Source organism: Zootoca vivipara, chromosome 5 (genome assembly GCF_963506605.1).
Source record: "Zootoca vivipara chromosome 5, rZooViv1.1, whole genome shotgun sequence".
Classification (NCBI taxonomy): Eukaryota; Metazoa; Chordata; class Lepidosauria; order Squamata; family Lacertidae; genus Zootoca; species Zootoca vivipara.
In genome coordinates, this window is record NC_083280.1 from 90636491 (window position 1) to 90656061 (window position 19571).

The 19571-nt window shown below is 44.6% G+C and overlaps 2 protein-coding genes across 8 annotated transcripts in view; one reads left to right on the top strand and one right to left on the bottom strand.

The window, feature by feature from the left end:
* TSC22D1 (TSC22 domain family member 1) overlaps nucleotides 1–11964 on the top strand; it is a 46570-nt gene extending 34606 nt beyond the window's left edge. For 2 of the 7 annotated variants that reach the window (XM_035137372.2, XM_035137379.2), the window contains exons 2-3: nucleotides 6696–6747; nucleotides 10571–11964. In XM_035137372.2, the coding sequence (XP_034993263.2) occupies nucleotides 6696–6747; nucleotides 10571–10828 (310 nt within the window). In that variant the 3' untranslated portion in view covers nucleotides 10829–11964. Of the gene's footprint in view, nucleotides 1–4295; nucleotides 6324–6348; nucleotides 6546–6695; nucleotides 6748–6802; nucleotides 7028–10570 lie in introns of those variants that run through there. The other 5 variants (XM_035137376.2, XM_035137378.2, XM_035137377.2 and 2 more) reach the window with 5 other exon arrangements.
* CRACR2A (calcium release activated channel regulator 2A) overlaps nucleotides 11069–19571 on the bottom strand; it is a 42916-nt gene continuing 34413 nt past the window's right edge. Inside the window, exon 18 of the mRNA XM_035137381.2 lies at nucleotides 11069–19053. Coding sequence (XP_034993272.1) covers nucleotides 18966–19053 — 88 coding nt within the window. The 3' untranslated portion in view covers nucleotides 11069–18965. The remainder of the gene's footprint in view (nucleotides 19054–19571) is intronic.

A 19571-nucleotide genomic window follows, 5' to 3' on the forward strand; every position in this document is an offset into this window, starting at 1 on the left:
GGTCCAACCGCTTCAGGGTAGAGAGAGCCTGGCTCTCCACACCCTAATAGCATTCAGGTTTGAGTTCGGTTTTGTACATGGGGCTACCATTTGAAGACTTGATAAGTGCAGTTAAGTCCAAAGTGCTGCTTCTAGATTACAAGCAGGGACCAGACACTGGAACATTGCTTACTACTACTAACCACTACTAATTTTATTATTTATACCCCACCCATCTGGCTGGGTTTCCCCAGCCATTCTGGGCAGCTTACAGCAATGCTGCAACACTGGGTTAGCATGAGACTCCTAATATCTGAGTCACAGGTTCAAGCTCCATGTTGTGCAAAAGATGCCTGCATTGCAGGAGGTTGCATCCGATGACCCTTGTGGTCTACAGTTCTACTGGCTGGTGGTGCGATCCCAAACATACCTCAGTGTGCTTGTTTGTATCTTTTTAAAGCCCTGTACAGTTTGCGGCACCTTTTAGATAACGTTGGGATGTCTGTCTTCCGAAGTCCTTTGTACACGATGTAGAGATCCCTTTATTTCTGAGATCCTGTGAGAAGCTGTAGCCTGATTGGGAATCGGGCACCATCTGGTGGCCAATAGTCAACATTTCAAGCTTAAATAAACAAAGAGGAAACTTCCATCTTGACTCCTCCCCGCACACCTTGAGCCAGTTTTTTTTATCTTTGCCTCACAGAAAGCAGTTGTTTTTCCAGAGATTCCTGGCTTCTCCTCTTCAACTTTCAGGCCTGCGGTTCTCCTTGTTTTCTTATTTCGCCTCCTTTTGTCTGTGTTGCATCCGTTTATAACCATTTAGAAAAATGTCTGTCTCTCACATCTTTTCCCTTTAGCCCTTCCCCATTCTGGGCCTTTGTTCCTCTATATCCCCCCCCCATGCATAGTTTGGAGCCCCTTCTTGTCTCCTCTCTGCCTTCCCCCCCTTTATTCTTCCTCTTCCTTCCATTTGAGCTCCCCCCACAAACACTTCCTTAATGCTGTATTTGCCTCTTCAAATGCTGCATTTTTCCCTGCCTGCTCTGCAGCATTCAATTATGTTTTAACATACGGAAAGCTCTTATAAAGTCTACTTCCACCCTTAAGCAGCAGCTAATAGCAGCCAAACTTCCAAGCCTTGCAAACCAGGGCTTTGAACTTAGGGAGAGGAGAGTCTTCATATGATGAGATGTCACCCTCCCTCCTATTAAGCAAAATTCTTAATGATAGGTCTAAGGGCCAGTTCAGGTGTCCCTCTGACTTCTCCCCTACCATATATTGACCTCTTCACTATAGGGGATGATTTACAAGGAAGGTCCTCGGGTGGCTTAACCCCTGCATTGCTGGATGAGTGCTCTCAGTGAAGGGAGATAGCTGAACCAGATCTGGTCTGATGAAGAAAGGAACTAATAAGGCAGCCTTCAGATCAGTATCAAGGCAACTCTTCTTCCACAGAATTTGTCGTACTTTCCCCATCTCCTCCAGGGTATGTCATACAGGAAGCTCAGACTGGCATCCTCACGTCTCCCAAAGCAACCTAGGTTGAGAGCACTGCTTATTTGGCTCCCGATACTCGGCCAGATCTATTACGCTGCCTCAAGGAGGCTCTACTAGTGTAGCAGGAGAGGTGGCTTATGCCCGCAGCATCTCCGAAGCTCCTAGGCACTCTTGCACCTCTGCAAATTACACCCAGCACTAGACAAGAACAAGCTCCCTCTCAGACGAAATATCAAATATTTCAAGTATCAGATATTCCCACAAAGGTCCTCAGTCCCAGTCCAGAGGCTCTGCTTCCCCTGAGCTTCAGGATAGGGGAACTCAGCCCCAACCCATGAGTTCTACTTCCTCCAAAGACCTTGACTCTGACCATCAACCTTACAGTGACTGTGATGATGAGTGGGGTGATGAATCAGAAGTCAGAGTTATATAGAGTGTTTAAAGACTCGTTACTTTGCAGAACGCAGCAGTAGCAGAGGAAGAGACTGTTCCTGAGTGGCGGGGGGCTGGTAGAATTCCCTCCATCCGCTTCCCCGCTGCTCCCAAGGACCAGGAGGGGTTGGAAGAGGCAACTTTCATGTAGGAGAGGTTGCAGGCTGCTTGTGCGCATGTTGTCAGGTATGGCCATGCTGTTGCTCCAACCGTCCAGCTCAGAGTGCAAGCCTTGGGAGGGGATGCCAGCTACTTAGTTACCAGAAGCATGTGTTTTGTGTGTTTGCTGCATCTTAGCTGGCTTGTCAGTAAAGAATTAAACCACCAGCTGTTTGTGGGCTGAGTATGACATTCAGTAGTGCAGCACTCTTGCATCCTCCATAGAGATAGAGTGATTCTTCATAGCAGTCCATCTTTCCTACCGAAGATACTCTCCCAATTCCACTGCCATCAAGAAGAGCTCATTCTTCCATACTTCTGCCCATCTCCAGTTCACGCCTCCAAAAAGGCATGGTACTCCCTGGGCATGTGCCATTAAAATCTGCCTTCATCCCACAAAACCACTTTGTCAGACCACATCATTCTTTGTCTCCTTCCACCATCCAAATGCCTCATCTGATTTACTTATGTCTGGCTCTCATTAAACGCCATGCAACTATCTTGGCCAGCCGCCTGTTGATGGAGATGGTCGGCCCAACATCACTCCTCCCCTGGAAGTCACCATTCTAGACCATCCTTCTTCACTTATAGTCAACATCGTATCTTTTGAGTTGTAGTTGATAATTTGCACGTGCGCATCTTAAATCGTCCTGCATCTTCTGCCTCGGTCTTATTACTTCAGGAACAGGCAAGTTGTTGAAACTTGGAGGGTATTTTAAAAATTAATTGTAGTTTGAATAGAAAGGACTACAGTGGAATTTGTTTAATGTGTGCACATGCAAGCACACATAAAAATTACGAAGTCAGGAATGGGAAAAGGGAAGGGATAGTTAATTACATAACTGTATCACATGCTTTGGTTATTGTATTGTAGTACATTCTCTATGTGGTTGCCTTTTGCTTGCCATGTGTTTCAGAACCCTATAAATGTTTCAGTTGTGCCCTATATGGTTTGGGTCTGAAGGACTGTCTGCACACACCTTTTGAAATGTTCTGGTCATTCTCCGTTCCACATATTGTATGTGCTGTAATGTGTGGGACAGGGTCTTCTCAAAGGTGGCACCCAAGCACCTGGTCTTCTGAAAAATTGTTAAAACAGTTTTATTTAAACATGCCTTTGATGCTGTCCGATCATAGAACTATAGAGTTAGATGGGACCACGAGGGTCGTCTAGTCCAACCCCCTGCAATGCAGGGATCTTTTTGATCCTCAGGCTTGTTTTATGATTTTCCTGTTTTTGTAAGTTCGTTGTTTGTCTGTGAACTGCTTGGAGGCAGGGGGCAAAAACAGACACACATATTTATATATACAACTTCTTCAGCTACAACCACAACTTCTTTACTGAAGGCGGATGTAGATCAAACAGATTTATGACCTGGTTTCAATTGTTTTATCCATGCAATTTTTAAGAGACATTTCAGACATCTCCTCATTTCCTTGATAAGGATTTTAGTGTTATTTGGTATATTCCTAGCGTTGCAGACAGGGCTCCTTCGGCAGGAAGGGAATCCAATAAATAAGTATAAAGGTTAGGACTTCTGTTTACTACTATTATGTAGTTTACTCATAATGACTCACTACTTTGATAACAACGTCTAGTATCGAATATAATGCATTTGAAGCATTCCAAGCACTGCACATACATTATGGTAATATTTTCAACTCCCTGTCGCATTGTCCCCAATTGCGGTTCAGGGGTCCTCCGAGGGGCCCTTAGTAAATTCATGGCTGAAGGGAAAATTGATCAGAGGTGTTTGTGGCTGCTGGGCTGGTCCTTCAATATTGCTGTGCTTAACACATCACACCTCATGTATGTTTTCAGTGAGGCTGCAAGTATCTGTAGTACTTTCCTCACAGCCCTTAGGTTAAGTGGCAAAGCTTAAAGAGCAGTTCTCAGAAGCAAGGATTCAAATTGGGTTCGATAAGTGATGGAAAGATCCCATCAGGTGAAAAAGGTTCCCAACTTCTAGGTCAGGCATCCCCAAACTTCGGCCTTCCAGATGTTTTGGACTACAGTGCCCATCTTCCCCAACAACTGGTCCTGTTAGATAGGGATAGGCTCATATTTAAATTGTGATTCCATGACAATCAACAAGGGCCCATGCATGTGACACTTGCCAACCACATCCATCCCTTTGCCACCACACCTGGGCAACCCCTCCTCCCTGTACAGCCCCCCCTTTACACCTGACCCCCCCCTCACCTATCATTTCACAGCTTGCTCAATCCTCGCCTCTCCCCCTCCACCCAGATCACCCCACCCATCCATTGCCTGAAACCAAACTGCTCTGAAGCATGTTCTACCCTCCTTTAACTGCTTGCCTGGGCCACCTGCCCCTAATCTTATTCCCAATCCATAGAAAGATTGTTGTTGATGTAAATAGGCTCTCTCATCATAGCCTATTTGTTTTGCCATTTACTCCTTTTTCTTCTTTTCGGCTGAATCTCTTTAAGGCAGAGATGGGGAAATCAGGTGCCCTTCAGTTGCTATCATCCCTGACTACTGGGCCATGCTGCCTGAGGATGATCAGGCTTAAGAGCCCAACACCTCAAAGGCTACAAAAGGCCTTTGTACAAAAAAAAAATCTTTAAAAAAATATGGATGCAGTACATGTGTACTGTGGAGCTATAGATTAAAGCGTATGTGGTTTAATCTCCAACATACAAAGAGAAAATTTGCAGGAGGAAGGAGACCTTTGAAGACAAACTTGATGAAAACATTTGGCATGTTCTTGTGTATGGAAAATCAAGAATATATTGGTAAAATCTTCATGGGCAGCTGAGCAAACGAGAGCCACAAACACTAAGAACATGGTGATAGAGTGTTGCACACATACAAGTATGGTTGTGGGTATTCTGAATAGCTTGGCTAATAACAGCTTTACTCTTCTAGCAGTTGCTAGAAGTCTTCAAGCCTGTGCACTTCTTTAACTTTTTTTTTTGTTACAGGTACTTTCTCTAGAAGCTGTTGGACTTCGACTCCCATCAGGCCTAGCCAGCATAGAGAGATGGGAGTTGTATTCCAGCAACATCTAGAGAAGGCAAAAGGTGGATGAGGGTTGGCAAAGCAATTGGCTGCTCCTGCTGGGAGTGGATCATATGACTGGAACCGATAGAATAATCCTGGGTTCACACTGGATCCAGTGTTTTGCCTCATTAGAATGATCCAGTGTGTATAAAGGTTGGTTGGGGTCTTAGGGAGACACCTGATAATCAAGTTACGCTTTCGGTTTTGCAGTTAATGCTGCTGTACTTGAAATAGCATCTCGCAGTTTTGTTCCTATGAAAATTTATGCAGAACAGCACATGTTAGTCATAAAGGGGTGCTCTACAATCCAGAGGTGAAAAGAGACAAAATAAACAAATTAACAAATACCATAAAAGGAGTAGCAACCAATTTCCATGCAAAGGAAGCACTGGCAGACTTGGCTAGCGAGTCCCTTCAAAGTAATATTAGTCATTTCCCCCCCCCCCCACCTTCGCCTTTTATGTGTCATTAGGTGGCGCTATGGGAGGGGCTGCCAAAGCAACGCAATAACAGGCCTCTGGAGCAATGCAAGAGAGATATTTTTTTATAGAAAAATCGCACCCCAAAGCGACGTGTGATATTTTTATAGCCTAGGCACGGGGAGCGCCTCGTCCCGCGTGGACCCCCCCCCCCCCCAAGGAAGGCGGATCTCGAGAGCGCCCCGGAGGAGACGAGGCTCCTTTCTGCGCGCCCCTTGCCTTTTCCCCTCTGACGTTTGCGCGCACCGCCTTGGCTCCTGCCCAAACTGGCTCTTGACGGTTCCAGCGAGGCTGTTGTGGCAAGTCGGGCGGGGGGGGCGGGGCCCAAGCGGCCAGGCCGCCAATGGGCGCCGGCTCCTTTTGCATGTATTATGCAATGAGCCCGGAGCCCCCGCCAGGTTTTCCAGCGGCTGAGCAGGCAGGGAAGCGCTGCTTACACGGAGGAGAAGGACGAGAAGGCGCTTGTTTTTGCGCTGCTGCATCTACGGGTTCCCTTCGCCCTTTTTCTTGCTGGCCAGACCTTGGCCCCCTTTCCCCCCCGGGTTGCGGCGCCACAGAAACCCGGCCGAGGATTATTATTATTATTATTGCCCCCGCACCCCTCCCTTTTTCTGCCATTGCATGACTGCCCAATGGTGTAGGGCGCAGGTGGCGATGGATCTAGGCGTCTACCAGCTCAGGCACTTCTCCATTTCTTTCTTATCGTCGCTGCTGGGCACCGACAGCTCTGCCCTGAGGCTCGACAGTAGGTAAATGCGCGCAGCCAAACCCGGTTGTTTATGTGTTGTGCACTAGCCGGGAATTGGGGCGGGGGGTGTCGCAGATCGTTTTCCATCACTCCTTCACCGCCCCCCACCCGGATTGCGGGCGTGTTTTATTTTTGCAGCGGTCCTTTTGTCCTCCGGGCGAGAGATCTGGCGTGACACCTCCGGGTTTGCGCCGGCACCGACCGCTGCAGTTCACCGCATTATGTAATCCCGAGGCCATCTTCCTGGTTTAGTGGGAGAAGGGGGTGGCGGAGGGGTGGGGGTGGGGGGGTTGGAAACGTCGTGTGCGCAATGCTGGTGCTTTTCGGCCGCCGCTAACGCGCTCCTTCCTCCCTTCTCGCTTGTGTCTTGCAGCTCCTCCGGTGCGAGCGTCGTAGCGATCGACAACAAAATCGAGCAAGCCATGGTATGTGCCCGTCCGAGGAATGTGGCGGCGGGCGGGGCGGGGGCGGGCGCGGACGGGAGAGACGGGAAGGAGGGAGGGAAGGAGTGCGGGAGGCTGCAGCCGCTGCTGCTGGCTGCTTTTCTGCCGGGCTGCATCCAAGGCGGCGGAACGGAGAGCGCACTTAAGTGGGGGGCAGCTGGCCGCGCCTGCAGCCGAGGAGGGCGCCTCGTTTCCTGCCTCTCCGTGTCGCTAGGGCCACGGCATCGTGCTTAAATGCTGGGGGATGGAGGGACACGGGCAGGTAGGTGGACCAGGAAACGCGGTCATTGTTCAGGGATCGAGGCCTTCTCTCTTCCCCCCCCTTCCTTTTGGAGAGGGCACCAAAACCCCAAGTAGGCGGAGGAGAGAATCGGGCTGGCTCTCTGCGGAAAAGCCCCTGGTTTTATGCTTAAATAGATATATATATAGCACACACTCAGGTACCTTTTCCTTCCGAGACATCCAGCCCCCCCCCTTGCGCCCGCCTTTGGGCTTTGTTGCTGGAGAACTGCGCGGAGCTGTTCTCACGGGATCCTCACCTTCTCCGTCTCCCTTTCCTCTACTCCTCCTGCTCTGTTGCTAGGCAAACTGAACTATAACTCGTGGCTATAAATAACCCGGGGCCCCTGATTGGCCGAGGCTCCGAATCTGGGCGGGCTCCTCTGGTTGGCCTGACGTCAGCCGGGGGGGTGCTGGTGGGGAGGGGAATGCGGCAATCAACCCTGCCCTTTAAGAAGCAGCCAGCTGCAGCCGGTGCTCCAAGGAGGCGGGGCTTAGGGATGCAGGCAGAGAGGGAAGAGAGCAGCGCAGGCAGGCAGGCAGGCAAGGACTGCTGCAGGGGTGATGGAGAGCCCCCTCTGCTGCAGAGCCACTGCAAGCATGCAAGAGCAGCTGCCGCTGCAGGCCATGCCTGCAGGACTGGAGAGAGTGGGTCTGTCTCAAAATCAGACCCATCAAGGGGGAGGGAAAGGCAAAGGCAAATAAGACTGGCAGGCAAGCTCAGGGATGCCAACAGTATTTTTTTCTGGGCTCTCTGCCATAGCTGCCAAGTTATCCCCTTTTTTTAAGGGAAATTCCCTTATGCTGAATAGGCTTCCTCGTGAGAAAAGGGAAAACTTGGCAGCTATGCTCTCTGCCCACTTACATACACAGATTTGCCTAAAACGTGCAACCGTTTTGGGATCTGTGTAAATTGATCTCTTGCTTTCGCTGCACATCTAGGTAGCAAGGCATCTGATAGACAGGAATGTCAACTGGTGAAGAGTTTCCCGTAATTGTATTTCCATACTAGGGAACTGCTGAACCTGTTGAATTTCTGCTGCTGCATGACTAATATTATTATTATTTGAATTTATATGCCCTATAGCCAGGGGTCTTAGGGCGGTTCACAGAATAAAATCAAGATAAAAAACCCACAAAATACATAATAAAAATAAAAACAACAACCCAATAGCCCCCCCCCAAAAAAAACACATTTTAAAAGGGCATAGGATGATGCTATTAACAGCAAAAGAGCCCTTCTGCTCTTCATTGCCAATCTTAAAAGAAGCAAAGAACTCGGATCTAATGACCTATAAACCACATTGGTTACTGTGGGTCTTGATCTACAGCACAATACTGCTAATTGATCTACAGTATTGATCTCGGGCTGCCGGCACTACATTCCATGGCTGGGATATTTCAGATGGATGGCAAATCTAAGTGATTTTAATCAAATTTAGATTGAAATCATTAAAAAGAAAGCAGTACATAAATAACCTCAACCATTATGCGTGTCATAATAACTACAACACTGAAATACAGCCCAGTTCAAGCAGCCACACGTTTATTTTTCCATGAGCGAAAAGGATTTGAGCTTTTGATATAAATATACCCAAGAATCCCCCTATTTTGTCCCATAGGTGGAAAAGCAATCTTCTTCAGCTTCTGTGGCTGTTAAAAAAAATTAACATAACTAACTGCATTTCCCTAAAAACAAAAATCAAGAAGCTGGCTAAAACACAACAAGAAGATTTCACTATACTATACTATACTATACTATACTATACTATACTGAGGTTCTCCCACTCATTTAATCCCCACAACAACCCTATATACCTCACTTGGTACCTCTTAACCATAGTATCTTTTTAAATCATAGTATACCCCCTCCCAAATTTGGATTATATACATGTAGTGGGGCTGGGGAGGACATAATTAAAATCTGAGTTAGAAAGAGCACAGCCTCCTCCTGTCTTCTGCTTATGTGTGGATGCTGAAAGGCGAGAACAGGTTCACATCTCACAAAACAATTGCATTGCATGGTGCCTGCACATTTTGCTTTGCGAATTTAATTCTGCAATAGCTAGAGGCCTGCTGTTTGCTTTTTTTTTTTTGCTGAAATTCAGAGCCCGAGCCCCTTGCTGAATCTGTGTCTGGAACAGTCATATTTTTAATTTTTTTATTAAAATTTTTATACCGCCCATTACCTGAAGATCACAGGGCAGTTCACATCATAAAAATACAAAATGAGAACGCAAAGAATATAATAAAAACAAAAACAAAGCAATAACCTCCCTTCCACCAGTACATTTAAAACAAATTACTCCTGTAAAAATAACTGAACAGATTGCTTCCATTTTTCCCATTCAACAGAAGAGCAATCAGACACAGTCTGAGACACTGATTCTTTTGTATCCCTTGCATGTTGTTATGGAATAACAAGAAATATTAGATGTATCTAATGGTGGCGTCACTATTTCCTGGTCCTTTTCCAGGAATGTGAACTTTTGAATGCAATGTTTTAGATATATTTACCTGCTACTTGGATATTTGTAAGATATATTCAACTGCTCCTTACCTTGTTTGTGCAAACAAACTGCCAACGCTAGTGAGCTCCTTTCCTTCACAAAGCTGCACGCAAGCCATCCAGGGTTGCACATAGATCCCTGAACAAACACAATGGGGGGAAACACATAGCGAGGATTTCCATTTGTCGAGTGGGGCTCCCCACCACCATGCGTGCCCCACTAAATTGGTTCTGAGGGTTCCTCCAACCTCCAAGAGCAGATTTGGGAAGATGCGCATTAGGAGCAGAGGGGAAGTCGCATTACGGAAGGGGCAGTCCTTGCCTTGATGGGATGGGATAGTTGAATACCACCCTATATTGGGAAGTTCATGGTTCCCACTCAGCACTCCTTGAGATAACAGGACCCTAAGTGACAGCAGAGCTCAGAGAGCAGGAGGAAAGGGGACTTAATTCCTCCTGTGCCTGCTGACTCTGTCCTACAGGGGCTCAGTTTTGGTTTATGTTTTTCACTTCTGCTAAAACATAACCATCAGCACGTTTACAGGCTCTGAATTTTTATTTATTTAACTGAGTCTGCACTAAAACCTTCCATACATGAGCATTCCTTGGAAGATTCAACAAATGGAATGTGGACGGAACTGTTGAGTGGTGTTCTGGCATGCCTATGAGAATTGCTTGCCATTCTGTTTTGCCTTGATGCGCTTTCCCTTCATGGAGTCACAGAACTGTTGAGTTGGAAGGGACCCCCATGGGTCATCTAGTCCAACCCCCTGCAATGCAGGGATCACAGCTATAAAAAAAGGCCAAATGAAGGAAAGCCCACCACCTTCCAAGGTTGTCCATTCCTCTGTCAGACTGCTTTTATTGTAGGTGTTCAGGCAGAAATCCCCATTCTTATCACTGGAATCCTGCCCTCTGCGTGCTCTATCTTCCATGTGGCAGCCCTTCAGATGGAAGATGGCTCTCCTATCGCCCCAGTCCCCTCCAGTCCTGATCTTTTCTTTTACCCCCCTCCAGGATCTCGTAAAGAGTCATTTGATGTACGCTGTAAGAGAGGAAGTGGAGGTTCTCAAGGAGCAGATCAAAGAGCTGATTGAGAAGAACAACCAACTGGAGCAGGAAAACAACCTTCTGAAGACGCTGGCCAGCCCAGAGCAGCTGGCCCAGTTCCAAGCACAGTTGCAGACGAGTCCTTTGCCTGCGTCCTCCCAGCCGCAAGGGACAACTCCGCAGCCTTCCCAGCCAGCATCACAAGGCTCAGGACCGTCAGCATAGTCTGCAATGTCTCGGGCAGAAGGTTTATGGACTCTGCCGTGGCAGGACTGCCAGGAATCCAGCGTTGCCTATTCCACCCTGCATGCTGTTCCCCGGTCATGAAGACTGTTGCGTGCCCCTGCATTCATAGCCACAGAATGTTTTCTTTTCCTGTATTTTGCTGTCCATCGGGAATGAGAGTTGAGCTTTCTATATATATATATATATATATATATATATATATATATATATATATATATAAAGTTGAGCGGGGGAGTGTCTCATAAATGTTCAGGGAATTAGCACAAATGCACTGGGGACGCGAGTGGCTTGCAACAGGTGGCTGGTTGGCTGCTAAGACACATGGATCTGTGTGCCTAAAGTCTTTTCCCCTTAAGACTTTCCATGTGGCGCTGCAGTGAATGCGGGTGCTGTTAATCGTGGAGATATGAAGGAAAACCGCTGGGGTAATGGGATGAAGACCCATTCTCCAGCATTCAATGAAGAAGCAAAAGAAAGGACTGATTAAAAAAAAAGGACTGCGGGAGACGAGTATATTTTGGCTTTCGACGCCTGCAACCTTAAAATGCAGATAATGCAGTCATTTTTTTCTGTAGCCAAGGATGGGTGCAAAAAGTTGTATTTCTAGGAGGAGAGCAGGTAGGTGGCACATCATTGTGACATAGGATCATAAAAATGAAGGTTTATTTGCTTCATGTATATTTGTGTATTTAGTGTAATTACTTTGTAAAATAGGAACTACTCATTAAGTTGTACAGTGTGAATTTAAAGAATGAACTGAACAGGTTCGGATAGGGTTTTTTATTTTATTTTTGATGCTGTGTGAATAAGATTTGCACCTATTCAGCTCTTCAGAAATTGGCTGATGCTGTTTATGTGAGTTTTGAACATTTCCTTGGAGCCGAATACCTTGAAATCAAACTCTGTTCACTACAATTCAGTTTCATTCAGAGGGAATCAATTCACAAAATCAAAAACAGTTTCTCACTCAGTCTTTTTTTGCATATGATCTGTATAGTACTATGCATATGTTCCTGTGCATGTTCTTGAGAGGGAAAAGGAAAATTGTAAAATGTCAATATATTTAACTGTTGCACTTCTCAACTTCCAATAAAGCATAAAACATTGATTTAGAAGCTGTGGATCGAGGAGAATTGTTTCCACTTCTGCCTCCAGGTGAAATCCTACAGCCTTTTGGTTTTGATATTTTGAAATAGGTACAGTGGGGGTTAATTCATTTAACGGGTGAAGGTTTTTTTAATATTTTCCTTTTATAAACCACAAGGGTGTTGGTGGGGGCCAGGATGTTACTAATCCTGCCCTCTACGTCAGGGTGTAAAAGGCAGCTCATTCCTACACAGAATGTGATTGTCTTCTGCTCTGCTTCTTAAGCTGAAGGCTCCTTGGCTGGCTGGTGAATGATCAACAGCCACCCCACCAAGTTAAAGCAACAGCAGCCGTTCCTTAGCAACCAACTAGCTGCATTGCCTTGTGACTAATGGCATGTTTGTCCATAGTAGCATGGAAAGTGAAGTTGCGGCTGCAGTTTCCTGAACAGATCATTTAGAGATTTGATTGGATTTCAACTCACTGAAATAATATTGCTTAGCATTTATGCCTCCAAGGGTGTAAATCCTGCTGTAAAGTAGATTGGTATTATTCTTGCCCCGTATTACAGCTGGTGCTAGAGAGTTGCGTGCTAAAGGTCACCCAGGGAGTAGGTGAGCTGAGTTTCAAACTGGAGACTAATATGTAGCTCAAAATCCATAAACATTTGTTCTCGGACACTACCTCTCAGCCTTAGTTCCTTAGATTATGTATCTTATCATAATCTCATTAGATTATCCTTATAATGAGATCTATGACACAACATCCCCTCTTAGATAACAAGAAAAACTAATAGTTATTTAAAAATAAATAAATAACCAGAACAACCCTCAATTGGGTTGTAGGCTGTTTAGAACAGAATAAACAAAATACCTGCATAATTAACTGATGGGCTTCATTACTGCAAGATGTGACAATGGACGCGACAAAAAGACTTGTCACATCTTGTGAACGAAAGCAACAAAATTCATGCAGGATTGGTCTGTCGCTGGCGACAGTAACTGAATGGAAGCTATACATACAGAAGCAGGGGTCCCCAAACTAAGGCCCGAGGGCCAGATGCGGCCCAATCGCCTTCTAAATCCGCCCCGCGGACGGTCCAGGAATCAGCATGTTTTTACATGAGTAGAATGTGTCCTTTTATTTAAAATGCATCTCTGCGTTATTTGTGGGGCAAAGGAATTTGTTCATTTTTTTTTCAGAATATAGTCTGGCCCCCCACAAGGTCTGAGGGACAGTGGACCGGCCCCCTGCTGAAAAAGTTTGCTGACCCCTGTACAGAAGCAATGTGTCTGATGCTGAAACAAAGAGATGAACGGCTGCAACTTTTACTTGCTGCTCATGAGATCCCAGAGACATCTTGATGGGCCACTGTTGGAAAGAGGTTGCAGAACTCTAGACTAGGTTAGCTCCACTCTTGAATAGTGCAGGGAATAATTTGTGTGCAACAGGAACCTTATTACTATAAGCTTTAAAGAAACCGTATCAAACTGAACTCACCTTAGCAGATCTTTATAATTAATAGAGGATATATTGTTACTTTTATTTAATTATACAAATGTGGCTGGTTTTGTACTCTGTCTAACCGATGGTGTTGGTAAAAACAACAAGTACAGATATTTGCTGGCAGCAATTAGAAGGTGACTCAGTTGAAAAAGATAAAAGCTAGTTCTTCCCACCACTAAATAAATAGGTGGGTCATTTTAAGTCTTTAAATAACAGAACAATTTGACATCCACTATATGACTTTTGCAATATTTTTGGTTTCTGAAGGGAAGGAAGAGATATACACGAAGGCTGTAAACTCATAAACTGTCTGAACAAAAGAGGGTGAGGTTTTGACTGGCTAAGTGGATTAAGGGTAGACCAGTTTCAAAAATAGTAGCAGCAGTCTGGCCTAAGGACCTGCAGACAATAAGATTATTTCCTGGCTCATTAACTGCCTAGAGATTCAAAAGAGAATGGACTGGCCTAAACCATCAGTTTATGATTGTCATATTTACATTCTTACACTCGTAAGTGCACAAGCAGCAAAACCACAAGTCAAATTTGAAAACGACTTTTAGAATCTGTAGCGCTTATTTCCATGCAAATGTATTTATGTCCGAGGTCTTTGTGATGTTTTTCATATGGTGATTTAAAATACATTGGTTGATTTGGAAATGGAAAATCAGGGTATCAAGTCCTTCCTTGTTTCACCAGATATATTTGCACATGCAGCATGAGAGAACCCAGATGCAGAGGATTCACATCCATACGTTAAAATAGATCATCTGGAAGCTGAATAAAGGAAGACTTCACATTGCAGTCTTGACCTTTTTCCATATCTGGCTGCATAATAACAAGAAAATGCCTCCCTCTATTTTCAGACTTGAGAGGCCTGATAGGAACTGACATATAGAGAAACAAACATCAATAGAACCAATGAAATAGCAATGTTTGTTTTCCCTGTAGTTGTTTGTGGGAATGCACGTGCGGGTCAGAAAAATTGAAAAATTTCTCAAAATGTGAAAAACTCGTAAGGCGGGGGGTGGGGTGGGAATTAAAGCCCCCAACGCAAAAAATCGTGACCAGGAAAAACAAGAATTCCAAAAGAAGTTTAAAACACCCCAAATACTGACCCACATGTCAAGGGGAAAAATCCAAAACATGTGAAAAATGGTCTGGAGAATCAAAGATTCAAAAAAAAATGTCAGAAAAAGAAAATAGTGACCTGCCAATCTGGAAAAACAACAACTCAAACAACTCTGAAAAACACAATAAATAATGCCCCCAAAACAAAAAAATTCCAAAAAAGAGTGAGAAATCATCAGGAGAATAAAAAATTCTCCGAGATAGCAAAAAATTGTGACCTTTATGTAAGAAAAATCCAAAAATTCAGTAAAAAATGAGTCAGGGGAAATTGAAATTCCAAAAACTGTGAAAAGCGCCAAAACAACAACAATCTGGCAAAATAAAACTGAGTGGTTGGTGGTCCCAGAGAGCAACCACCTGAGAATTCAAATGTGCAATTGCTGATCTTCTAACAAAAATATGTATTGTGTTACAATGATCAGCCTCTGTATTATATGTTTGACCAAACTGCGGGAGGCAGTGGAAGACAGGAGTGCCTGGTGTTCTATGGTCCATGGGTCACGAAGAGTCGGACACGACTAAACGACTAAACAACAACAATAATCTGATAGCTGGAAAGTGGCCAAGGTAACAATTATTTTAGAGAGCGATACATGGGATCCTGGAAATTACAGGCTAGTTAGCTTAATACAGGGTTAGTCAACCTTTTTATACCTACTGGCCACTAATGTATCTTTCTTGATGGTCAAATTTCCTTCCCACCCACCTGTGCTTGATGGGAGGAGGATTCAGCTTGTGCCGTAGAACCCCCTACCTTCCACCTAGAATCCTGAAACGCACTGCCAGATAAAATAGCCAAGCATATTGAGCAAGCCTTGCTGACATGGAACCAGCAAGGTTGCTGCAAGAAGAAGTCCTCCTGTCTCACTAACCTATTTGAGAGCCAACAAGCCTGAAGATGCAGGCAGTTTCCATGGTCTTCTTGGACTTCCAAAAAGGTTTTGACAAAGCGTAAAGCTTAGTAGTTCTAGAATAAGAGGAGAGGTCCTCTTGCGGATGAGGAAGTGGTTATGTAACAAGCAGATGGACTGTAAGAACCTAGCATCTCTTTGGCTTTCCTACTTTAAAGGTAAAGGGTAAAGGGACCCCTGACTGTTAGGTCCAGTCGTGAGCGACTCTGGGGTTGCGGCGCTCATCTCGCTTTACTGGCCGAGGGAGCTGGCATACAGCTGCCGGGTCATTTGGCCAGCATGAAGAAGTCACTTCTGGCAAACCAGAGCAGTGCACGGAAACACCGTTTACCTTCCCGCCGGAGTGGTACCTATTTATCTACTTGCACTTTGACGTGCTTTCGAATTGCTAGGTTGGCAGAAGCAGGGACCGAGCAATGGGAGCTCACTCCATCAATGTGAATATGACATGAAATTCCGTCAGTCTCCTTTTCTGAGCTCCTATCAGTTTTTGTTTCTTCATACTTGTCATCATGTTTATCATGGACTTCTAAAAGCCTGGATTTCAACAAGCTTCTCTACCATTTCATATTGATTTGGTGTAGGAACTGTAATGATCCGAGACTGTGCATAGTATTATACAACAGTATTCCTGCTATACAGAAATCATTTTGAGAGAGTAAATATATGAACACAGTGTGCTAAACATGTTATTCTTCATCATCAAAATATTTCATAATTAAAAATGTTTATTTTTTTTAAAGAAAAATATAAACAAAGCCTTTGGGGGAAAACAGGAAAAAATCTTATCTGTCTGTCTGGGCCTGGATTGCAGCCACAATTGTTAAAGTGAATCAAACTAATACAGAAATAGCCTTGATCTTTTTATAGTAGTTAGGCAAATGGAGAAAAAACTGAGGTGATTGGATTACATTAATTAAAATAATTACAAAAACTAAATAAAATGGAACAAATGAATCAATATATTTTTATCAAAACATATTCATTTCTTTTTGTCTCAATATTCATATAAATACAATAAATATAATTATGAACAACTTTCCAATGAATTTATTAAGCTATGTTTAAAACTGTTCTTTCATTTCAGCAGTTAAAAGTTTTATTTCCCAAATGAATTTCATTTCAGAATATTCTAAATCAAACAACAAATGATCAGCTAACAAAATGGAAAAGTATATATATATATATATATAAATTGTCCAGTAGCACTAAATTCGTTCTTGCTATAAGCTTTCGTGTGCATGCACACTTCTTTCTATTTATCTGGAATAATCACAAGCAGTTAAATCTCTTCTGGGGTTATCTCACCAAAGAGTCCTTGCCTTTGCATCCAATAATTTTCTTTTCTTTATACCTATTCCCCCCCCTTACCACTAGGGTGGCGATATGTCCAGACTGTCCTGGACATAGCCGGCAATCAGCTGTCAGAAGCAGTGTCTGGGCAGAAATTGCTTAAATGTCCGGGAAATCTGGACGTATGGCAATCCCTGTCGGCTGTGTCATTTTTCCTTACAAATAGCTCAAAAACTTCAATTTTTTACAGAGATTTTGCAAAGAAACCAACAACTCTGGGCTTTTCACTTGCCCAGACCCTACTTGCCACCAACATGAATGATGTGGCTGTGAAGGGGGGGGGGCACGGCTCACTTGGCACTTCCGCCTCCTCAAGAGTAAATCCTATCCAGTACAAAGGCTGCACTGCTTATTTCCAGCTCCGCTCTTGCATGCAGCTGCCTGGGCTGCTGGGGAAATGTGGAGGCTGCCAACAGAGGACAGCAAAGCTTTTGCACTTTGAAAGACTATGGAGAGAGGAGAGGGCATTGTGCCTGGTGTGCTAGCAACTCAATCAGGCACTCCAACTCGGAAGGAAGCCACAATGAGAGAAAAGGGACTTCCTACCAGGGAACTCCTTCCAAGGAGGACAGAAAGTTGCACCTGGAATTCAACAGCAGCAACAAGTACTGTATATTCCTGCGTATAAGACTACTTTTTAACCCAGGAAAATCTTCTCAAAAGTTGGGGGTCGTCTTATATGCCGGGTCGTATTTCTTATACGGCGAGTATATCCCAAACTCTATATTTTAACTGGAAAAGTTGGGGGTCGTCTTATACGCCCAGTCGTCTTATACGCTGGAATATACAGTACAGTACTATGAAATTAGGCCAAGGTGCTTTTGGGCAACAGCAAGGATGTGGGGTATGGAAGCAGGGAAAACCATGATGTAGCAAACAAATGTTTTATGGCACAACTGAATGCATTTTTTATTTTTTATTTTAAAAAAACCTTTTCATGTTAATATCGATTAGGCAAAAAAGCTGGCTTTACCTCCAGTTAAGGGAGATGGCACGTGGCGAAACAGGCTGTGGCAAGGCGGATTTTAAGACTGTGAGGTTAAGCCCTGAACTTATCAGTGTCAAACTGCATCCCCAGAAGAGGAGGAAGCGGGAAGAGTACCAGAAACCAGCAGGAAGTTGTAGGAGGAAAAGGAAAGGAAGCACTCGCCAACAGAAGTGGGGCTTCACCTGGAATAACTCACAGCCCAGCAGAAACCAAATACCCGTTAGCATAATCCAGTGTGCTAATGCTCTTCAGATGTTTTCTTATGTTTTGTTGGTGAATGCTTCTGACTGTACTGCGTGACAGATGTGGTGTATTCTATGCAAAGGGTAAAAGACTAAGTTTACTTATTAACAGGAAAAAATGGACGTAGGGCCTATCCACACTAACCCTTTTTAAAAAGGATTGATGTTTTTATTATGTTTTTAGATGTGTTGTAAGCTGCCCATAGTGGCTGGGGAAACCCAGCCGGATGGGCGGGGTATAAAAGAATTTATTATTATTATTAATTATTATTATTACTACTACTACTACTACTGCTACTACTATGGAATCTATCCCATAAGGAGATAGTTCCTTTGTCCAAGCCAAGAGAGCATCTCAGGCTAAGAAGATGTTGCTTCTTTGAGGAATGGAGTCTGAGAGAGATGGCTGTCCTGCCCTGTGCTGTTTTGTTACCTGCACAGGTGAGGTCACGCCCACCTCTGGTCACATGTAGAGGAAGTTTGTCCCAGCCCAGGAGGAAACAGGGAGTTCCGACTGGCTGGTCCAGACATACCCTTTTTATGTCCACTCTAGGAATGTTGTATTTGACTGCTCTGCGTTTCACACCCCGCAATTATTACCCTTCATCCACTGTTTCCTTAAAAGGTCTGTGTCTGAGTGGGTGTTTGTTGTTTTTTTGTCCCCAGAGCTTTCCTTGCAAAAAGCTGCTCTTTAGCACTCAAATGGAGCAAACATCCATCTGCAGAGAACCCAAATTGATATTTGCTCAGACTGAGCACTAAAGAGCAGGTTTTTACATGGAAAGTTCCAAGGCTAAAACAAACCCAAGCCCAGGGCTTGGCCACGGTCCTTTTAAGCACAGAACAGTGGCTGGAAAGAGCAGGGCAAAAGTTAAGTGTGTATAAGCCATAAACGCCCCCTACTACTTGGGACAACAAGTCTTCTTCTTAGAGGCTTGATGTAGCTGAATAGTTTTTTCCTTCACCTTGTCTTCTTGTTCTTTTAAAACCCTACAGAAAGAAACATAAACACTAATTTGTTGAATTGGCTCAAGGGCTATCTGCTTACAACAACACTTAGTTCTATGCATCTAAGAAACCCACTGAGCAAAACTTGAGTGTGGGGTGCCCCCACCCCACCCCCTTGTGCTTTGTCTCCAGAAACTGAACCTCTTGACCTATGAATGTGAATATTATGTTCTGTTAACCAACTTGGTTAATGGCCATCGATAGATCTAACCAGTGGTGTAGCATGGATTGCCAGCACCCGGGGTTGCACAGAGTGTGGGTGGGTGGGAATTGGACATAGTATGCATGCCCAATGGCATCCACATTACCCAGCAGATCACAGCCACAGAGATAAGAAAAGAAGAGTTGTTCAGTTCTCTGGAGAGGTCATTTCCTGGTTTGCATGGTGAAGCATGGAAGTATGCAGCTGTACTGAGGCAGCACCAGGTGTTGAAATTTTTTGCCCCGACCATTTTGCACCCTGGGGGAACCGGCCCTGCAAACCAACTACACCGCTGGAT